Source organism: Pteronotus mesoamericanus, unplaced genomic scaffold (assembly GCF_021234165.1).
Source record: "Pteronotus mesoamericanus isolate MK-2021 breed Mesoamerican mustached bat unplaced genomic scaffold, CSHL_Meso_final contig_169, whole genome shotgun sequence".
NCBI lineage: Eukaryota > Metazoa > Chordata > Mammalia > Chiroptera > Mormoopidae > Pteronotus > Pteronotus mesoamericanus.
This window is the reverse complement of record NW_026555068.1, coordinates 27,041,572-27,055,561: the sequence shown is the minus strand read 5'-3', so window position 1 is coordinate 27,055,561 and position 13,990 is coordinate 27,041,572. Positions and strand designations below refer to the sequence as shown.

At 48.5% G+C, this 13,990-nt stretch overlaps 1 protein-coding gene across 2 annotated transcripts in view; it reads left to right on the top strand.

The window, feature by feature from the left end:
* AGPAT5 (1-acylglycerol-3-phosphate O-acyltransferase 5) overlaps positions 1 to 5,109 on the top strand; it is a 32,228-nt gene extending 27,119 nt beyond the window's left edge. For both annotated transcript variants that reach the window (XM_054566205.1, XM_054566204.1), the window contains 3 exons: positions 1,962 to 2,123; positions 2,631 to 2,754; positions 3,970 to 5,109. In XM_054566205.1, the coding sequence (XP_054422180.1) occupies positions 1,962 to 2,123; positions 2,631 to 2,754; positions 3,970 to 4,195 (512 nt within the window). In that variant the 3' untranslated portion in view covers positions 4,196 to 5,109. The remainder of the gene's footprint in view (positions 1 to 1,961; positions 2,124 to 2,630; positions 2,755 to 3,969) is intronic.
* Positions 5,110 to 13,990: the final 8,881 nt, after the last annotated feature.

Here is a 13,990-nt window from a genome sequence, read left to right as displayed (position 1 = left end):
GAGGTGTCAGTCACCCCCCACAAAGCCGACTATTCCAAACGTTAAGTGTCACGCTTTTTTTGAGAAACGCTACTTTTACTTTTTCGTCGTCTTACTTACTGTCTACTAATTAGTTGTTCTTACTGAATACCACAGGGTGATTCTGTGGAACTTTGGTCTTAAAATTAGGTGATCTTACACTATGCTGTATACCTGCAACTAATACAAAATAATATTTAAATATTGGGTGTGCTTTAATAGCAAAGAAGGAAGTACTAATTTAATTGACAAATGTATGTTTCCCAGCTGGTACACTGTTCAGATTTTTGTTACAAGTTTGTGAAGAAATTAAGCAGCTTCTGCCCTGGGGACTAGGTTGGATTTGTGGTGTGGGAATGTCTGCTTTTCCCACACCGCTCTGCATTTTAAAAATTCTTCTGCGGAAGATCCCAACATGCTATAACTGTTCTTCCTTATGCAGCTGGTTTTCCCTGGAGAGAGGGAGTAGGAGTTACAAATTGAACTTTCTTTCTAGTCTATTTTCATGTCACTTCTGCAGAGAGCCCTTTCCTGTGACACAGTGAATAGTCTAACCCAGGAACAAGGAGGCAGTAGGAAACAGGGAGGCACAGCAGGTTCTTAGCACTAGTAGGAACACTGACGAATAGGTGATTAATTATTAAGTTGCAGTATTTTCTCAGATAAAGATTTTTAAAAGAAGCTTTCACAAAAAATGTATATGGCCCCCTGGCTGGTGTGGCTCAATGGATTGAGCACCATCCTGTGAACCAAAGTGTTGCCAGTTCAATTCCCAGTCAGGGCACATGCCTGGTTTGTGGGCCAGGTCCCCAGTAGGGGGTGTGTGAGAGGCAACCACACATGGATGTTTCCCTCCCTCTCTTTCTCCCTCCCTTCCCGTCTCTCTAAAAATAAGTAAATTTTTAAAAAAAAGTATATGTGCAACTATATCAAATATTCCCTAGAGAATTATCATATATATATATATATATATATATATATTTATACAAAAATTTGTTGATATGCAGCATTCATATATAGTTTGTATGAATGTTTGTAGCAGCATTTTTCACAAGAGCCAAAGGGCGAAAACAACCTAGAAGGCTGTATCACCTGGTCAATGGCTATGCAAAGTGAAAGAAGCCAGTCACCAGAGCCCACCTGCAGTGTGGTCCCATTTGTGTGCGAGGTCCGTAACAGACAAATCTGTAGCGACCCACAGTAGGCTCTTGGTGGCTGGGGGAAGGGTGGGGAGGGAGGGCGGGCTGGGACTGCCCGCGGCGCAGGGTGTCGTTTTGGGGTGATGAAAGGCTCTGGAGTTTGAGTGGTGATGGTTGCACATAACTTTGAATACACGTGAAAAAAAAAATCACTGAATTGTGTATGTTAAAATCGTAAATTTTATGTATGTGAATTAGATGTCAATGTAAAAAAAAATATACCAAGAAACTGAATTTTGGTGGTTTCCCCTGAAAGGTTCAGGCCAGTATTTCACTTCACGTGCCCACCCACGCGTCTCTCACTACAGCGAGGGACATTTCGGTCATTGATCTGAATAGGAAATTCAGTAGAACTGGAAGAATCATGGGCTTGGAGTCAAGAAATACTGAACCGAACTGTGGATTCTTGACTGACCGAGGTCTGGCGACAGGGCCACCTTTGTCCTGTGGCTGGAGCCGAGGCGGACAGTGTCGGCCCTCGTCGTGCTTTACCAGGTCGAAGGGTTTCTGACGGGTCGGGAGCTTTTTTAGGCGGTTTTCTGACCACCTCCTGCAGTGTCCATACAGGCGGATGCATAACAAACAATCATGTGAGAGCACTTTCTGCAGTCGATTCCCGGAAGCAGAACGGGGCACAGACATCCTCTGATGCGTCTGCTCGTGGACAGTGACAAGCAGTGTGCAGGTTCCATCTTGGGGCTCTGCAGCTCCGAGGCAGCCACACTGGGTCCCTTTCTCTTCTAGGCCTGCCAGTGTTAAAGCATGTCTTGACCCCGAGAGTGAAGGCCACCCATGTGGCTTTTGACTCTATGAAGAACTATTTAGATGCGGTTTATGATGTCACAGTGGCTTTCGAAGGGACTGTGGATGAAAGAGGGCAGCGGAAGGAAGCGCCGTCCATGGTCGGTAAGTGCGTGTTCAGGAAGTCAGCCCTTGTCCTGTGTTGTTCCCTTTTTGGCAGCAGCAGAGGGGACACCACTTCGTTACATTGACCTGATAGCTTTTCCTAGTCAATAGACTGATAGAGTTTTCAATTTTTTTTTATTCATCTGCAACAATTTAAATTTCATTGGTCTTACCAAGTTGTTTGTATTTCTGGGTCACCATTTCAGTCCTTCAGAGGGTGGGGACACGCTTCCCACAGAGTCCAGCTTCCTGTTCCTGGGCTGGCCGCACATGGACAATGACGCTGGTCTGCTGCTTTAATCTGGCAACATGGGCAGTGGCGGTAGATGTGGAAGCTGGAACACACTCTCCCCTTCAGCTTGACACCCAAACCACCAGTGACAGTCTGTACTTTAATTTTGCTTTTGCTAAGGAATCTGTACCTTTTTATTTTTAAACATTTTTTGCCTGTTTTATTTTACATAATGTGAATTCTAAAATTAAAAAAAGTGAAATACTTTTTTTTAGAATTTCTCTGCAAAGAATGTCCAAAAATCCATATTCACATTGATCGTATAGACAAAAAAGATGTCCCAGAAGAACAAGTATACATGAGAAGATGGCTTCATGAACGTTTTGAAATAAAAGATAAGTGAGTACCAACAGTTTTGCACTTCAAGAACTTTGTTTCAGCCAAATTTCAATATATTAAGCCATTTAAAACGGACGTAGAGTTTTGTTATCTTCAGGGTGCTTTTTGCGCCCTGGCTGGTATGGCTCACTGGATTGAGTGCCAGCCTGCAAACTAAAGGGTCGCCAGTTCAATTCCCAGTCAGTGCACATGCCTGGGTTGCAGGCCCGGTCCCCAGTAGGGGGCGTGTGAGAGGCAACCCCACATTGATGTTTCTCTCCCTCTCTCCCCCCCTTCCCCTCTGTCTAAAAATAAATAAAATCTTTTTGGAAAAAAGTGCTTTTCATAAAGTCAAGTCAGCCTTGTCCTGCAGTACCATTCACATTTGAACCTTTACCGCTCTGCGTCCCTGGAAAAGAGCTTGTTGTAGTTGGTCCCTCTGTTTTCATTTACAGTATCTCTAAAGTGAGACTGTGGTAGGATATAAAATTTAATAAGAAAAGATAAGGCACTGTAAGATGTCCCAAATCTGCCTTCCCAGAGCTGTGTTTTGACATGAAAATCTGTTCTGGGGGGGGGGGGGGGGGGAGCCAGAACAATATGTTTAATGTCCAGTTTATTTTGTGTTATGAGTATTTGTACACATTTAGGATGAGTCTGGATATTTTAAAACAGTGATTATCTCTAGGGAATGATTTATAAGGCAAAAGCAGGACTTTTAATTTTTATACATTGGTGTTAGAGATTATTCAGTATGTTCTGCTATTAAAATTTTACATTTTTAAAATAAGATGGGGAACGAATTAATGATACGTTCCCTCTTGGCTGCTTTTATAATTCCAGGGACTAAGGCTTTGTGCCCTGAGCACTGCTGACCGGTCCCTGATGTGGTGGGAGCTGGGGGGCGGGGGGGCAGGGCTCATCACCCCGCTGTGGGTCAGGTCCTGGTAAAACGTAACTGACCTGAAGTTTATAGAACAAAACATCTCCATAAAATGGCTTGAAACCATCGCATGTAATATAATACACGTACATTACTCATGGAGCATATCCAGGATATTTTTAAAGTCTACAGACTCCAGCTAAGCCTGGTCTCTGGCTGCTGCCTCTTCATCTCTATTTCTCAAGGACCTGTACCTTTCCCGGCACATGACAGGTGCCCAGGAGGCGTTTGTAGGGTTCAAGTACTGAAATGACCGGAGGTGAAACTTACAGCTTCCTCCATTCCTGCCGTAGGCTGCTCATCGAGTTCTATGACTCGCTGGATCCAGAGAGAAGAAACAGGTTTCCCGGGAAGAGTGTGCCCTCTAAACTCAGCCTTAAGAAGACCTTGCCGTCACTGCTGGTCCTGGGTGGCCTCACGGCCGGGCTGCTGGCGACGGAGGCGGGGCGGAAGCTGTACGTCAAGACGTGGGTCTACGGGACCCTGATTGGCTGCCTGTGGGTCGGTATCAAAGCCTGAGGCCGCCCGGCGGCGGTGCCTCGGCCGCGTTGGCGGCGGCGCCCTCCGTCGCGTCGCTTCCGCAGTTAAATACGGAGCGTAAATAAAGCCTTGTTGATTGAACTCTGGTTAAAACAGAATTTCTGACTAAAGCCGCAGTCGGCCTGGGCAGACTCGCCTGCTGTCGCAGCCTCGGCGCGGGAGGTGGCGGAGAGCGCGAAAAGCTAACGCCAGCGTGTGCCGCCCTCGGCGGCGGAGGCCGCCGCCCCGCGTGGCCGCGGCGGGGCTCCTGAAGGCTCACTCGCCCTGTACGTCACTGTGTGTGTTGTTTCCGGTTTCCTGCAACTTCCCCGGTCGAGGCGCTTGACCACTGGAGCATTGAGTAGCTTGCCGCTGTGTGATGCGTGGCTTTCGGCGTAACTTCCCCGAGTCGGTGGAGGGAACGGTCCTTAGGCTTTGAGGAGGAAGGCGAGGCCGGCCCTGGCGAGGGGCTCTGGGGAGCGCCTGCGACACGTGCGGATTTCCACTCTGTATTTGCAAAAATAATTCGCATTTCTAATATTTATTGAAACAGCTTAATTTGCACACCCTGTGCTCTTCACAGAAGACTAATGTATGAAGTGCAAGAATTAAGTGTAAGTTAAGATCGGGACCCTCGTTCCTGCAGCAGAGCTTGAACTTGCCCGGCATGTAGAAGACTCCAGCTAAGCGCTCAGAACCTCGCAACGTCTGTGCCATGAGTACTTGAAAACCGGAAGGTTTCCTTTTATTTTTTTATCTCAAAATGATCCTTGTGTTCCCCTGTCGGATCTGGTTCCGCTGAAGCCTGAGGAGGGGCGGCTCTACGCGTCCGCCGGCTATGCCCGCCCGTGCCTTCCGCCGCTCCAGGCCGGCGGAGCCCTTGGTCCTGCAGCCGCGTGGCTGTCGCCGTCGCTGCCGCCGCGCCGCAGGGCCTGCCCTGCGGGTATGCGCCCCCCCCCGGGGGGGCGCGGCGGGGGGGCCTCGGTGTCCGACCCGGGTGACAGTGCGCTGCGTCGGCTCTGGTGGGGGCGCCTCGCTGGCAGCGGCAAAGACGCTTCGCGTTTGTTCCACGTCAGGGAACCTACTTCCTCGCGCCAGTGCGGCGCCGCGCCGCTCGCAGCCAGGGCTGGTGTCAGGCACCAGGCTGCACGGAGCTCGGTCCGGGACCGAGACTCTGTGCGGGAGGACGTTTTCCAAGCGCGATCTGCTCTAAGTTTGTGCCGCTGGTGGATTTTGTTCCACGTGTATCGTTGCTCCCGCTGAAACACACCAGTGGAATCAGGATACACACAATGGAAACAGTAAGCAAGAGAGATTTTGTCTCTGCGACACTCCGGGACCGGAGCGCCAGCCGCTTCGGGCAGCACCCCTGGCGGGCAGGGCAGAGGAGGGCTTCGCCGGGTGGCCTGCTCGTGTGCGCACGCGGGACCGCTCCGCTCGGGGCGATGGGCCGGGTCACGTGGGGCGTCGGGAAGCTCCCGAGGGGCACGCAAGCCAGGTCGCAGGGTGCGCTCACCCGCGAAGTGAGGTTCAGGTCTATTAGGTGTCTTTGTTACACGCTTTTTTTAAGTCCTAAAGTTTGACCCTGCTTCTGATTAGATCTAAATAAATGTAAGTTGTGTTACTTTGAACATAATGGATACGCTCTAAATTTTAAGTTTTAAAAAGCAATACCATTAGAATTTTGTTGATTATAACTGATTTTAAAAAGGCAAAGTGAACTGCATAAAATCACTTGAAAATCATGTTTTTTATTGCTATACTTATGTTCTTAACACAAAAGGTCTTTAAAGTAAGTGTTAGTAAAAAAGTCTATCAAAATATTCGGAAAATTAGGAGCTGATTTTTAACATGTATTGATATCATTTGAATTATTTTCTAAAATTAAGTGCCCCATGCCTATTTGTAAATCTCTTCATATAATATCATTTAAGCTTTTGTTTGTGTTATTGTTGATTTACAGCTTAGTTATTATTTAGTTTTTCTTTATAAGAACACCATCAATGTGCATGCTTTTATGTTTTCAGAAAAGGGTGTGTGTGGGTGAAAGTAAAAGAAAAAATAAAATCTTTCAATGTCTGTAACGTGTGTGCTATTTAACATTTTGCGACCCAAAAATTCACCAACAGTTTTCTGTCACACGAAATAGGCTTTATGGCTGGCCCCACACTTTGAATATATAAAACTGTAATACTTTCTGAAAACTACTGAGCCAGTTTAAAAAAAAAAAATTAAAACATTCAAAATTGTGTACAGCATATTAGTTTGGTTATATAAACTCTTCTCTGTATTGTATAAGATGTATGGCAAGTGTGAATTGCATGATGATTCTTTAATCATGGGGACAGCTTGCGGAGATGTCAGATGCCTGACAGCAGCAGGCTGGTGAGCCGGGCACCCATAGGACACATCCTTCCGTCGCTCACTGTAATGATTCCTTTCCTGCTTCACGTCCACGGGGTTTCTGTTTCATTTCATGTGGTACCTTTACGTGCAGAGGATGTAAGCTTTGTCCTTTTCTTTGTAACATTATATGGTTTATCATTATGTTTACTGAATGGGTCTGCGTCAATAAAGTGATCTCATTAGATTGATTGTTAAAAAAAATAAAAATGAAATGTACAGGAAATTTGCCCACCAAGTATGGGCAACGCAAAGTGCCTGTCAGATACACACCAGACTCACATCTAAGAAGATGGAGAAATGTCTACCACAGTAGTATTTCCTGTGTACAATTGCAGTGTATAATAAAAATAAATTTTAACCTTGATAATGTTTGTTCTTGAAGTATTATTTTGGGGAAAAGGATTGTCTTGGCTATATTCCAGATACCACCTATAGTAAGTTACATTATCTTTGTTTTTAAGGAGGACTTTGGGAGGACAGTTTTTATTATGAGTTACACATACTTTTATGTTAAAGATCGTCTAACTTGGAATATTATGTTGTTATTTAGTATAATTGGCATTAAGACAGGCTAACAATCTAATACCCAAGCATTAGGATGAAAATCAGTATTTGGTCAAAGTATCAATATTTGGAAGCATTCAGATATTTGCTATTATATAGACAAAATATCCAAGTAATTGAATTTTAAACTTTTTCCTTATATATTGGAGTGCTGTGTATAGAATCACTAATTGATTTCCGTTTAGAGTAGTCATGACGACATTTTCCCCAAGGCTTATTTGGCGTTTGTTCCAAGTTTGGATGCTAGAGTAAATCAATCACTTGTACCAACCATGGAGTCAGTCTTGGAGTAGAGGTGTATGAGGTCCAAGAGACAAATACCTAGTTGATATCCTGAGCGGAAAAAAAGCAGCTGCTTTTTCAGAAAGCCACAACAAATAGCTCAGTTCCTTACTGTATGTACTGAAGGAAACCTGAAATGGGAGGTGAGCCCCATAAATGTTGATTGATAAGAGACGAGACAGATGCGTTACTTCAACCAAGGGAGGAGTGGCTCAGGGTTTGACTCAGGATCATGTAGGAAAGACAGACTCCAAAATTTTATTTTTAAACATCGTTATATTCAAGAAAGAGGAGACAGAAAACGTCACCGACCTGTGTGCCCAGCAGGAGAGAATGTTTGGCTGACAACTTTGTCTCCCTGTGGTATGTTCAGGGTTGATCCTGACTTAACATTCTTGTGTTTGTTGGTGCTTCATTAGCTCAGCAAAAAAAAAAAAGAAGAAAAAATACAAATCTGCAAAGTTAGTTATTTGGTGATATGTATAATAAAAGATCCACTTGGTGATAACTTTCATATATGTGTGATGATATGTCTATATGATATATATATTTTATTCCCAAGCATCGCTACAGAATGCTATATGTAATTTTTAATAAGCTCATTTTGTTCTGATACCTGCCAGGATGTGCTGAGCACTTGCTGTGCACTGGGCAGCGTGTTAACCTCCCGCGGCGCTGTGTGGTCTAATCCTCGTGACGGAGGACATGTAGAACAGGCCTGACCGAGGGAGGGAACCCACGGGCAGACTTCCAGGTGTCGGGTCTGGTGCTCCCACTTGTATTAGTGTCTGCGTCCCCATTTTCTCCCTGGTGAAACACCTACAATCATCGTGTTTGCCTGCTTTGCTGAGGTCTCTGTACGCTGTGTGTGAAGCACTGTCGAGTGAGGAATGTAGCAAGTGCTAAACACATCTTGTCCTTGGACTTCTCCTGCTCCTTGCTTTACCGATATATAAGGCAACGGGCTCAGAATGCGTGGACAAAGGGCACCAAACCACGTGGCTAACACTGGCTGCTGACAGGTGCGCGCTCATTCCTGCCCACTGAACGAAGATGCAGTGTGGCGTTTCAGGCTACTTCTGGGCCCTTAGCAGTAAGTGGTCCAAAGTACAGTCACAGCCACTTGAAGACTACAGGTTTTGTTTAAAATGTGACCACACAGCGCAGAGATCACAAAAGGAGAGATGATCCATCTTTCATGAGAAAGTCTCACAGTCTGTCCTCTGTGGGTCCCCATGGTGATGGCAGAGGGTCCTTAGGTCAGTGAGAGGTGAAGAGTCCTGGCAGATCCTAAGGCCTTTCCTTGCAGTGGCTACAGGACAACAGTAGTGGCCGTGGTCCCGCAGTAGATTCCGTGCTAATGGAGAGCCTGCCCTGCAGACCTGCGCTGTGGCCAGGCACGCGCACGTGCAAGGCAGTTGCCACCCCGTGGGAACCCTCCGCTGTCTGTGAAATGAGGACACACCTTATTCAGAGAACCTAGAAGAAGAGTCCAATGGAATGATAGTTGCCAAAACACATTCTCATACAAAGCTCCACCTAGATGTGAGAGATGAGCATTTTCCCTACATTTCAGCTGCCCACCATATAAATAAGTAATTGACCTTTGTTTTCTGGTGTATTTAGGAACCCAAAGACATGACTGTCGGGAATACTTACTATTATTTCTCAGGCACTCAGGACCATCCTTGGGTTGTGTTTCTCCATGCATCCGTCAGTTGCTTTTATGTGGGTCACAGACCTGTTTTCTAGTAACATACGGACAGGTAACCAGTTCCCGTCGGTTTGTGGCAGCCTCTGTCCTCTTCGCTCACCTGCACCCACCTTTTATAAGGTCTTTGGGTGTTCGTTGCAGGTAAGATGGCAGAGAAAATTGTGTTTTTTCCCCCACCCACCATGCCATCCCAATCTTTTATCACTGGCCAGGACGGAAAATGCCAGAAGCCACTCTTGGAGATCATTTCTTATATAATAGGAACAAGGATGGAGAAAAGCTGACTTCAAAGGAAGAGCACTTCCAAAGTAAGGAGCAGTTGACAATGAGAGCTGAAGGGGAGTGTCAGGCTGCAGGGTGGCCCAGGGTGGGGGGGAGGAGGTGGCTTAAGTCCTGGAGTCTGGGACCTCTGGAAACCCCTCCGGGATTTGCTTTGGCGTGCTCGGGCTGATTTGATTTGATTTGATTCTGGGTGGTGGTAGCTGAAGTCTCACCTTCTAGTTCAAGTCAGGCAGAAGTGCTAGCAGCAGCGCTGTTGTCCCTGTTAAAGCTTCCCGGGGCTGCGACTAAGTTCCTGTCCAAGGAATTCAAACCGCAGCCAGTGTCGTGCATTGGCCTGCGATGTTAGGTGCTGGGCTTGGGGCTGAACTAACACGGCTCTTGTCGGAGGTGCCTGGTACCTGGGGTGTGAAGAGCGCAGCAAAGCAGAGACAGAAAGGGACTATCGCCGCCCTCCTGCAAGGCCTGGTGGCTGCCCACTCCCATCTCGCCCTCTGCCAAGGGGCGAGGTCCTCCCAACCCTGTCCATGCCTGATGTTTGGGACCTAGAGTGTTTCTGATGCTTCCAGGTTAGGCCTGCCATTTATGGGAGGGAGGTGTCTGTTACCTGAACCCAGAGGGAGAGCAGGTACCAGCCCCACCCAGGCAAGCTTGTGGATGTGGGCACATCAGGGCTACGACAGGGCAACACTGTGTCCTCGGGAGAGCAGCTTTCTGTTCCCTGGGGTGGAAACTGGTTCTTTATCATTCATTCTATTCACACGTCTAGTTTGGGGAGTCTAGTTTGGGGAGGTGTGGCTGGGGCATCCCCTTGCCGACAGAGTGCCTCGGGCCAGTTCCTGATCTCTGTGCCCCGGTTTCCTTTAAAAGCGATGATAAGAGTGGGGCCTATCTCCTAGGGTGGTTGTGAGGATTCAGTGCAAACCTGGAGGATCCTGGACTTGAGCCCACCCCATGCAAAGCGTCCAGGATCATTTGATGTTACGACCAGTGTTCTAACAATCTTCTGCCAGGACGGTGGTGAGGACACCTCTCCCCAGAATCCCAGGATTCAACTGAGCCACTAGGCTATCTGAAATTCTGTTATACTCGTGCCTTTTTTTGTAAACCACATCAGATCCTTGTCCCCATTCCTGTCCCTACGTGGGCTCTGCATGGGACTAACGCTGGCGTCGTTTTTGTTGTAGCTATTTGGCTTGTGGGCTGACTTGGTATGTGATGCTGTGAAATGAAATAAAAGTATTTGAAGACTTCCATGCCAAGCGTTGTAGCCCTCTCCTTGTGTGCTAATATGTTTACTTTCTTGTCTCTGTATTTCTATCCCTCTGCTGTAAAGGATTTCAGATCAGCAATAATCCAGTACAAAGGCCCCTCCCTGTGTCTTTGTCTTTGGCACTTCCCGGCTCTGCAGCTGGCCCGCAGGCACCCCCTGGGTGTCAGCCACGTCTGACTTCTCTAGGCTGCCACTCCGTTTCCTGATACGTGGTACTACGGACCATTAGCTCCAATCTGACACAAAACCAGCAAGGCGAGTCTGCCGAACTTGGCCTTAGGGCAGCGCAAAGCACAGAGACACTCATCTGAGGGACAGGAGATTGGGAGTTGGGGCCAGGTGCCAAATCCCTGATGGTGGGTCCCTTCTGTCGAGACCATAGTCTTGTGTGACAGGGCTGAATCACAGCGGCTGAGGTCGTCGCGTCCTCCAGCCGGCTGCCCCCACACTCCACATTTTCCAGCGCCCTCCCAGCGCCCACCTGGTGCCCGGGCCACCCGCAGTCAGACCTGCCTGTCTCCCAGAAGAGCGTACACGATGATCCTTTCTTCTCACCGCCATCAGCTTCCTCTCTTTACCTGCCTCCACGCCGCCCACAGCCCCTGGCCCCCGAGCGCCTGGCCATTGCCCGTTCCCAGTTAGCCTCTTTGAATGTGAGTCACACCCCACCTTCACCTCTGTGCTGTCTGGCTGATGGCCTCAGTCCTCTGTGGTAGAGCCCGTGAAATGTGCTATGAGTATAAAATGCCTACCAGATTTTTAAAAATTAGTTCCAAAAAAAGAATGTGAACTGCTTTATTAATCTCTGTATTGATTACACCTTGTGATGATAATGTGGATCTATCATGCTGAATAAAAGATTGCGATTAATTTTTCCTGTTTTACTTGTTAAAATGTGGCTACCAGGAAATGCAGTCACATACGCATCTGGCCATACAGGGATGGGAAAAGAGAGGTTTACAGTTGTTCGTGTAGACAAAGACGTGCAGGTGATGATTCTCACCATGGCGTTAATTTAAAAGGATGTCACAGGGCACAGTGGGCCTACATTTGCCTGCCTCATATATTTCTCTTGCACAGACCTAGTCTCCAGGATGACAGAGGGTGGGGGCTTGGCGCCAACTCTTGCACCCCAAGACCACTACAGCTGCAGCATGTAAGGGGCATGCGACAGGGCTGACCTCACTCAGTGGATGCAGATGTGAGGCGGGACATTGTGCGGTTCGCCTCGTCAGCACGATGATCAGGTTAAATACTGGCTGAAGGTTTTCTAAATCAGTTGTTTTCATCTCATGGTCCGAAGTCAAATTCTTTTAAGAAGTAAATGGCTTTTAATAGTATTTATTAAACATGTAAGAACAGATAGGGCAGTTGTGATTCCACAGGGTCATCCAGAATTTGCTGATGTCCAAGGCAAGGAAGTGCAGCCGAGGACCTGACCGAAGGCGGTCCCAGCAGCGCTGAGATGTGCTCGCTCTGGCCTGGGCCTGCAGGGCTACATCATGCTGTCCTGCGGGGGCGTTTTTACATCTTCATGTATGTCCAAGTGTTAAAATAGCAAGCCTCGGCACATGGCCGCCTTTGTTTAGTCATATTACCTCAAGGCGATTCCGTATCATGTCAGTCACTAGTTATATATGTCCCCACTTTTTCTCGGTCACTCATCCGAGGATGAACGGAATCAGTACAACCTTATAGTCTGCAAATATTGGAAAACCCTTGTATAAGTTCCTGGTAGATCTCAATGAATGCCAGCAGTTAACAGTACGTGGTACTGCGGTTCCAAACAGGAATTTTGAAAATTCTTGCCGTTGCATCTGCTTCTAATGAAGAGATGAAGGGCTATTATACTCCTCTCTGGTGCTTTCATTCTTCCCAAAGCAAATTACTGAGGACGAATTGTGTTGACAGTATGTCTTTAATGGCCTCGGAAGACACATTGAACATGCTCAGAGCAAAAGAATGTCATTTTTTAAATGAGGTCTCAGTTAATCACTCCAGGAAGTGCATAGAAAACCAGGCAACTCCCCCCGAGTTGTTAACAGACCAAATTATCTTGTAAATAATTTTGGCCCTTTGGGTTAGAACTAATAGTCACATGTAAGATAAATTTCTAAATGGCTCAGTACAGTGACACCATTGGGAACCACAGGAGTTGGAAAAGCTGGAGTGAGTTGGGCATGCCTGGCTTGCTGGACAGGTGCTGAAAGGACCGTGACGATGAAGGGCGACGCCTAGACACGACCAGGATGTCACAGGTGAAGTCCTGGCTGGTGTGGCTCAGAGGACGGAGCGCCGGCCTGCGAACCGTAAGGTCTGCTGTGCAGGGAGGTTGTGGGGACGAAGTCAAGTCACATGCTGGGTGGCTGGCAGGCACAAAAAACATGGCAAGAGCCGTCACCACAAGTCATGGCAGTGAGTGTCACAGCTGCTGGCTTGCCATGTGGAGTGACAGTACAGGTCGAGGGGTGTGCAGAGTGTAGTGGGCCGGCCGGGCCCCCGTGGCTGCCCTGCGGTGTGCCCCCTCCTGCAGCATGACAGCTTGGGAGCTCTGTCAGACCTGGAGCGCTTGCCATGGAAGAGGGCGGCGCTGTGTGGGGAAGCCAGTGACTGACTGACTGACTGACTGACTGGTTGGTGGGGGAGCCAGTGACTGACTGACTGACTGGTTGGTGGGGGAGCCAGTGACTGACTGACTGACTGGTTGGTGGGGGAGCCAGTGACTGACTGACTGACTGGTTGGTGGGGGAGCCAGTGACTGACTGACTGACTGGTTGGTCGGGGAGCCAGTGACTGACTGACTGACTGACTGGTTGGTGGGGGAGCCAGTGACTGACTGACGGACTGACTGGTTGGTGGGGGAGCCAGTGACTGACTGACTGACTGACTGGTTGGTGGGGGAGCCAGTGACTGACTGACTGACTGGTTGGTGGGGGAGCCAGTGACTGACTGACTGACTGACTAACTGATGGGGGGCCTGTGACTGATGGAGGAGCGGGGGCAAGCAAGCGAGCCACCCCCTCGAAAGTGTTTTACTGACATCGTCGTCCTCCTTTCTCCTGTGGGCCCTGGGCTCGGGGGAGGTGGGCGCCGAGCGGGGCGTCGCACGTCTGCCGTCCCGCCCGGCTCGGAGGCTGAGGGCGGGCGGCCCGGGCTGCCACGGGCGTGCTGTGGGGGGCGGCGCAGCGCCTCCCGAGCCCCACGGGGCCCCCGGTTGGGCGCGGGGCGCTTCCCAGCGGCGGTAGCCAGTCCCCGAGCCGCTGGCCTGGCCCCGCCG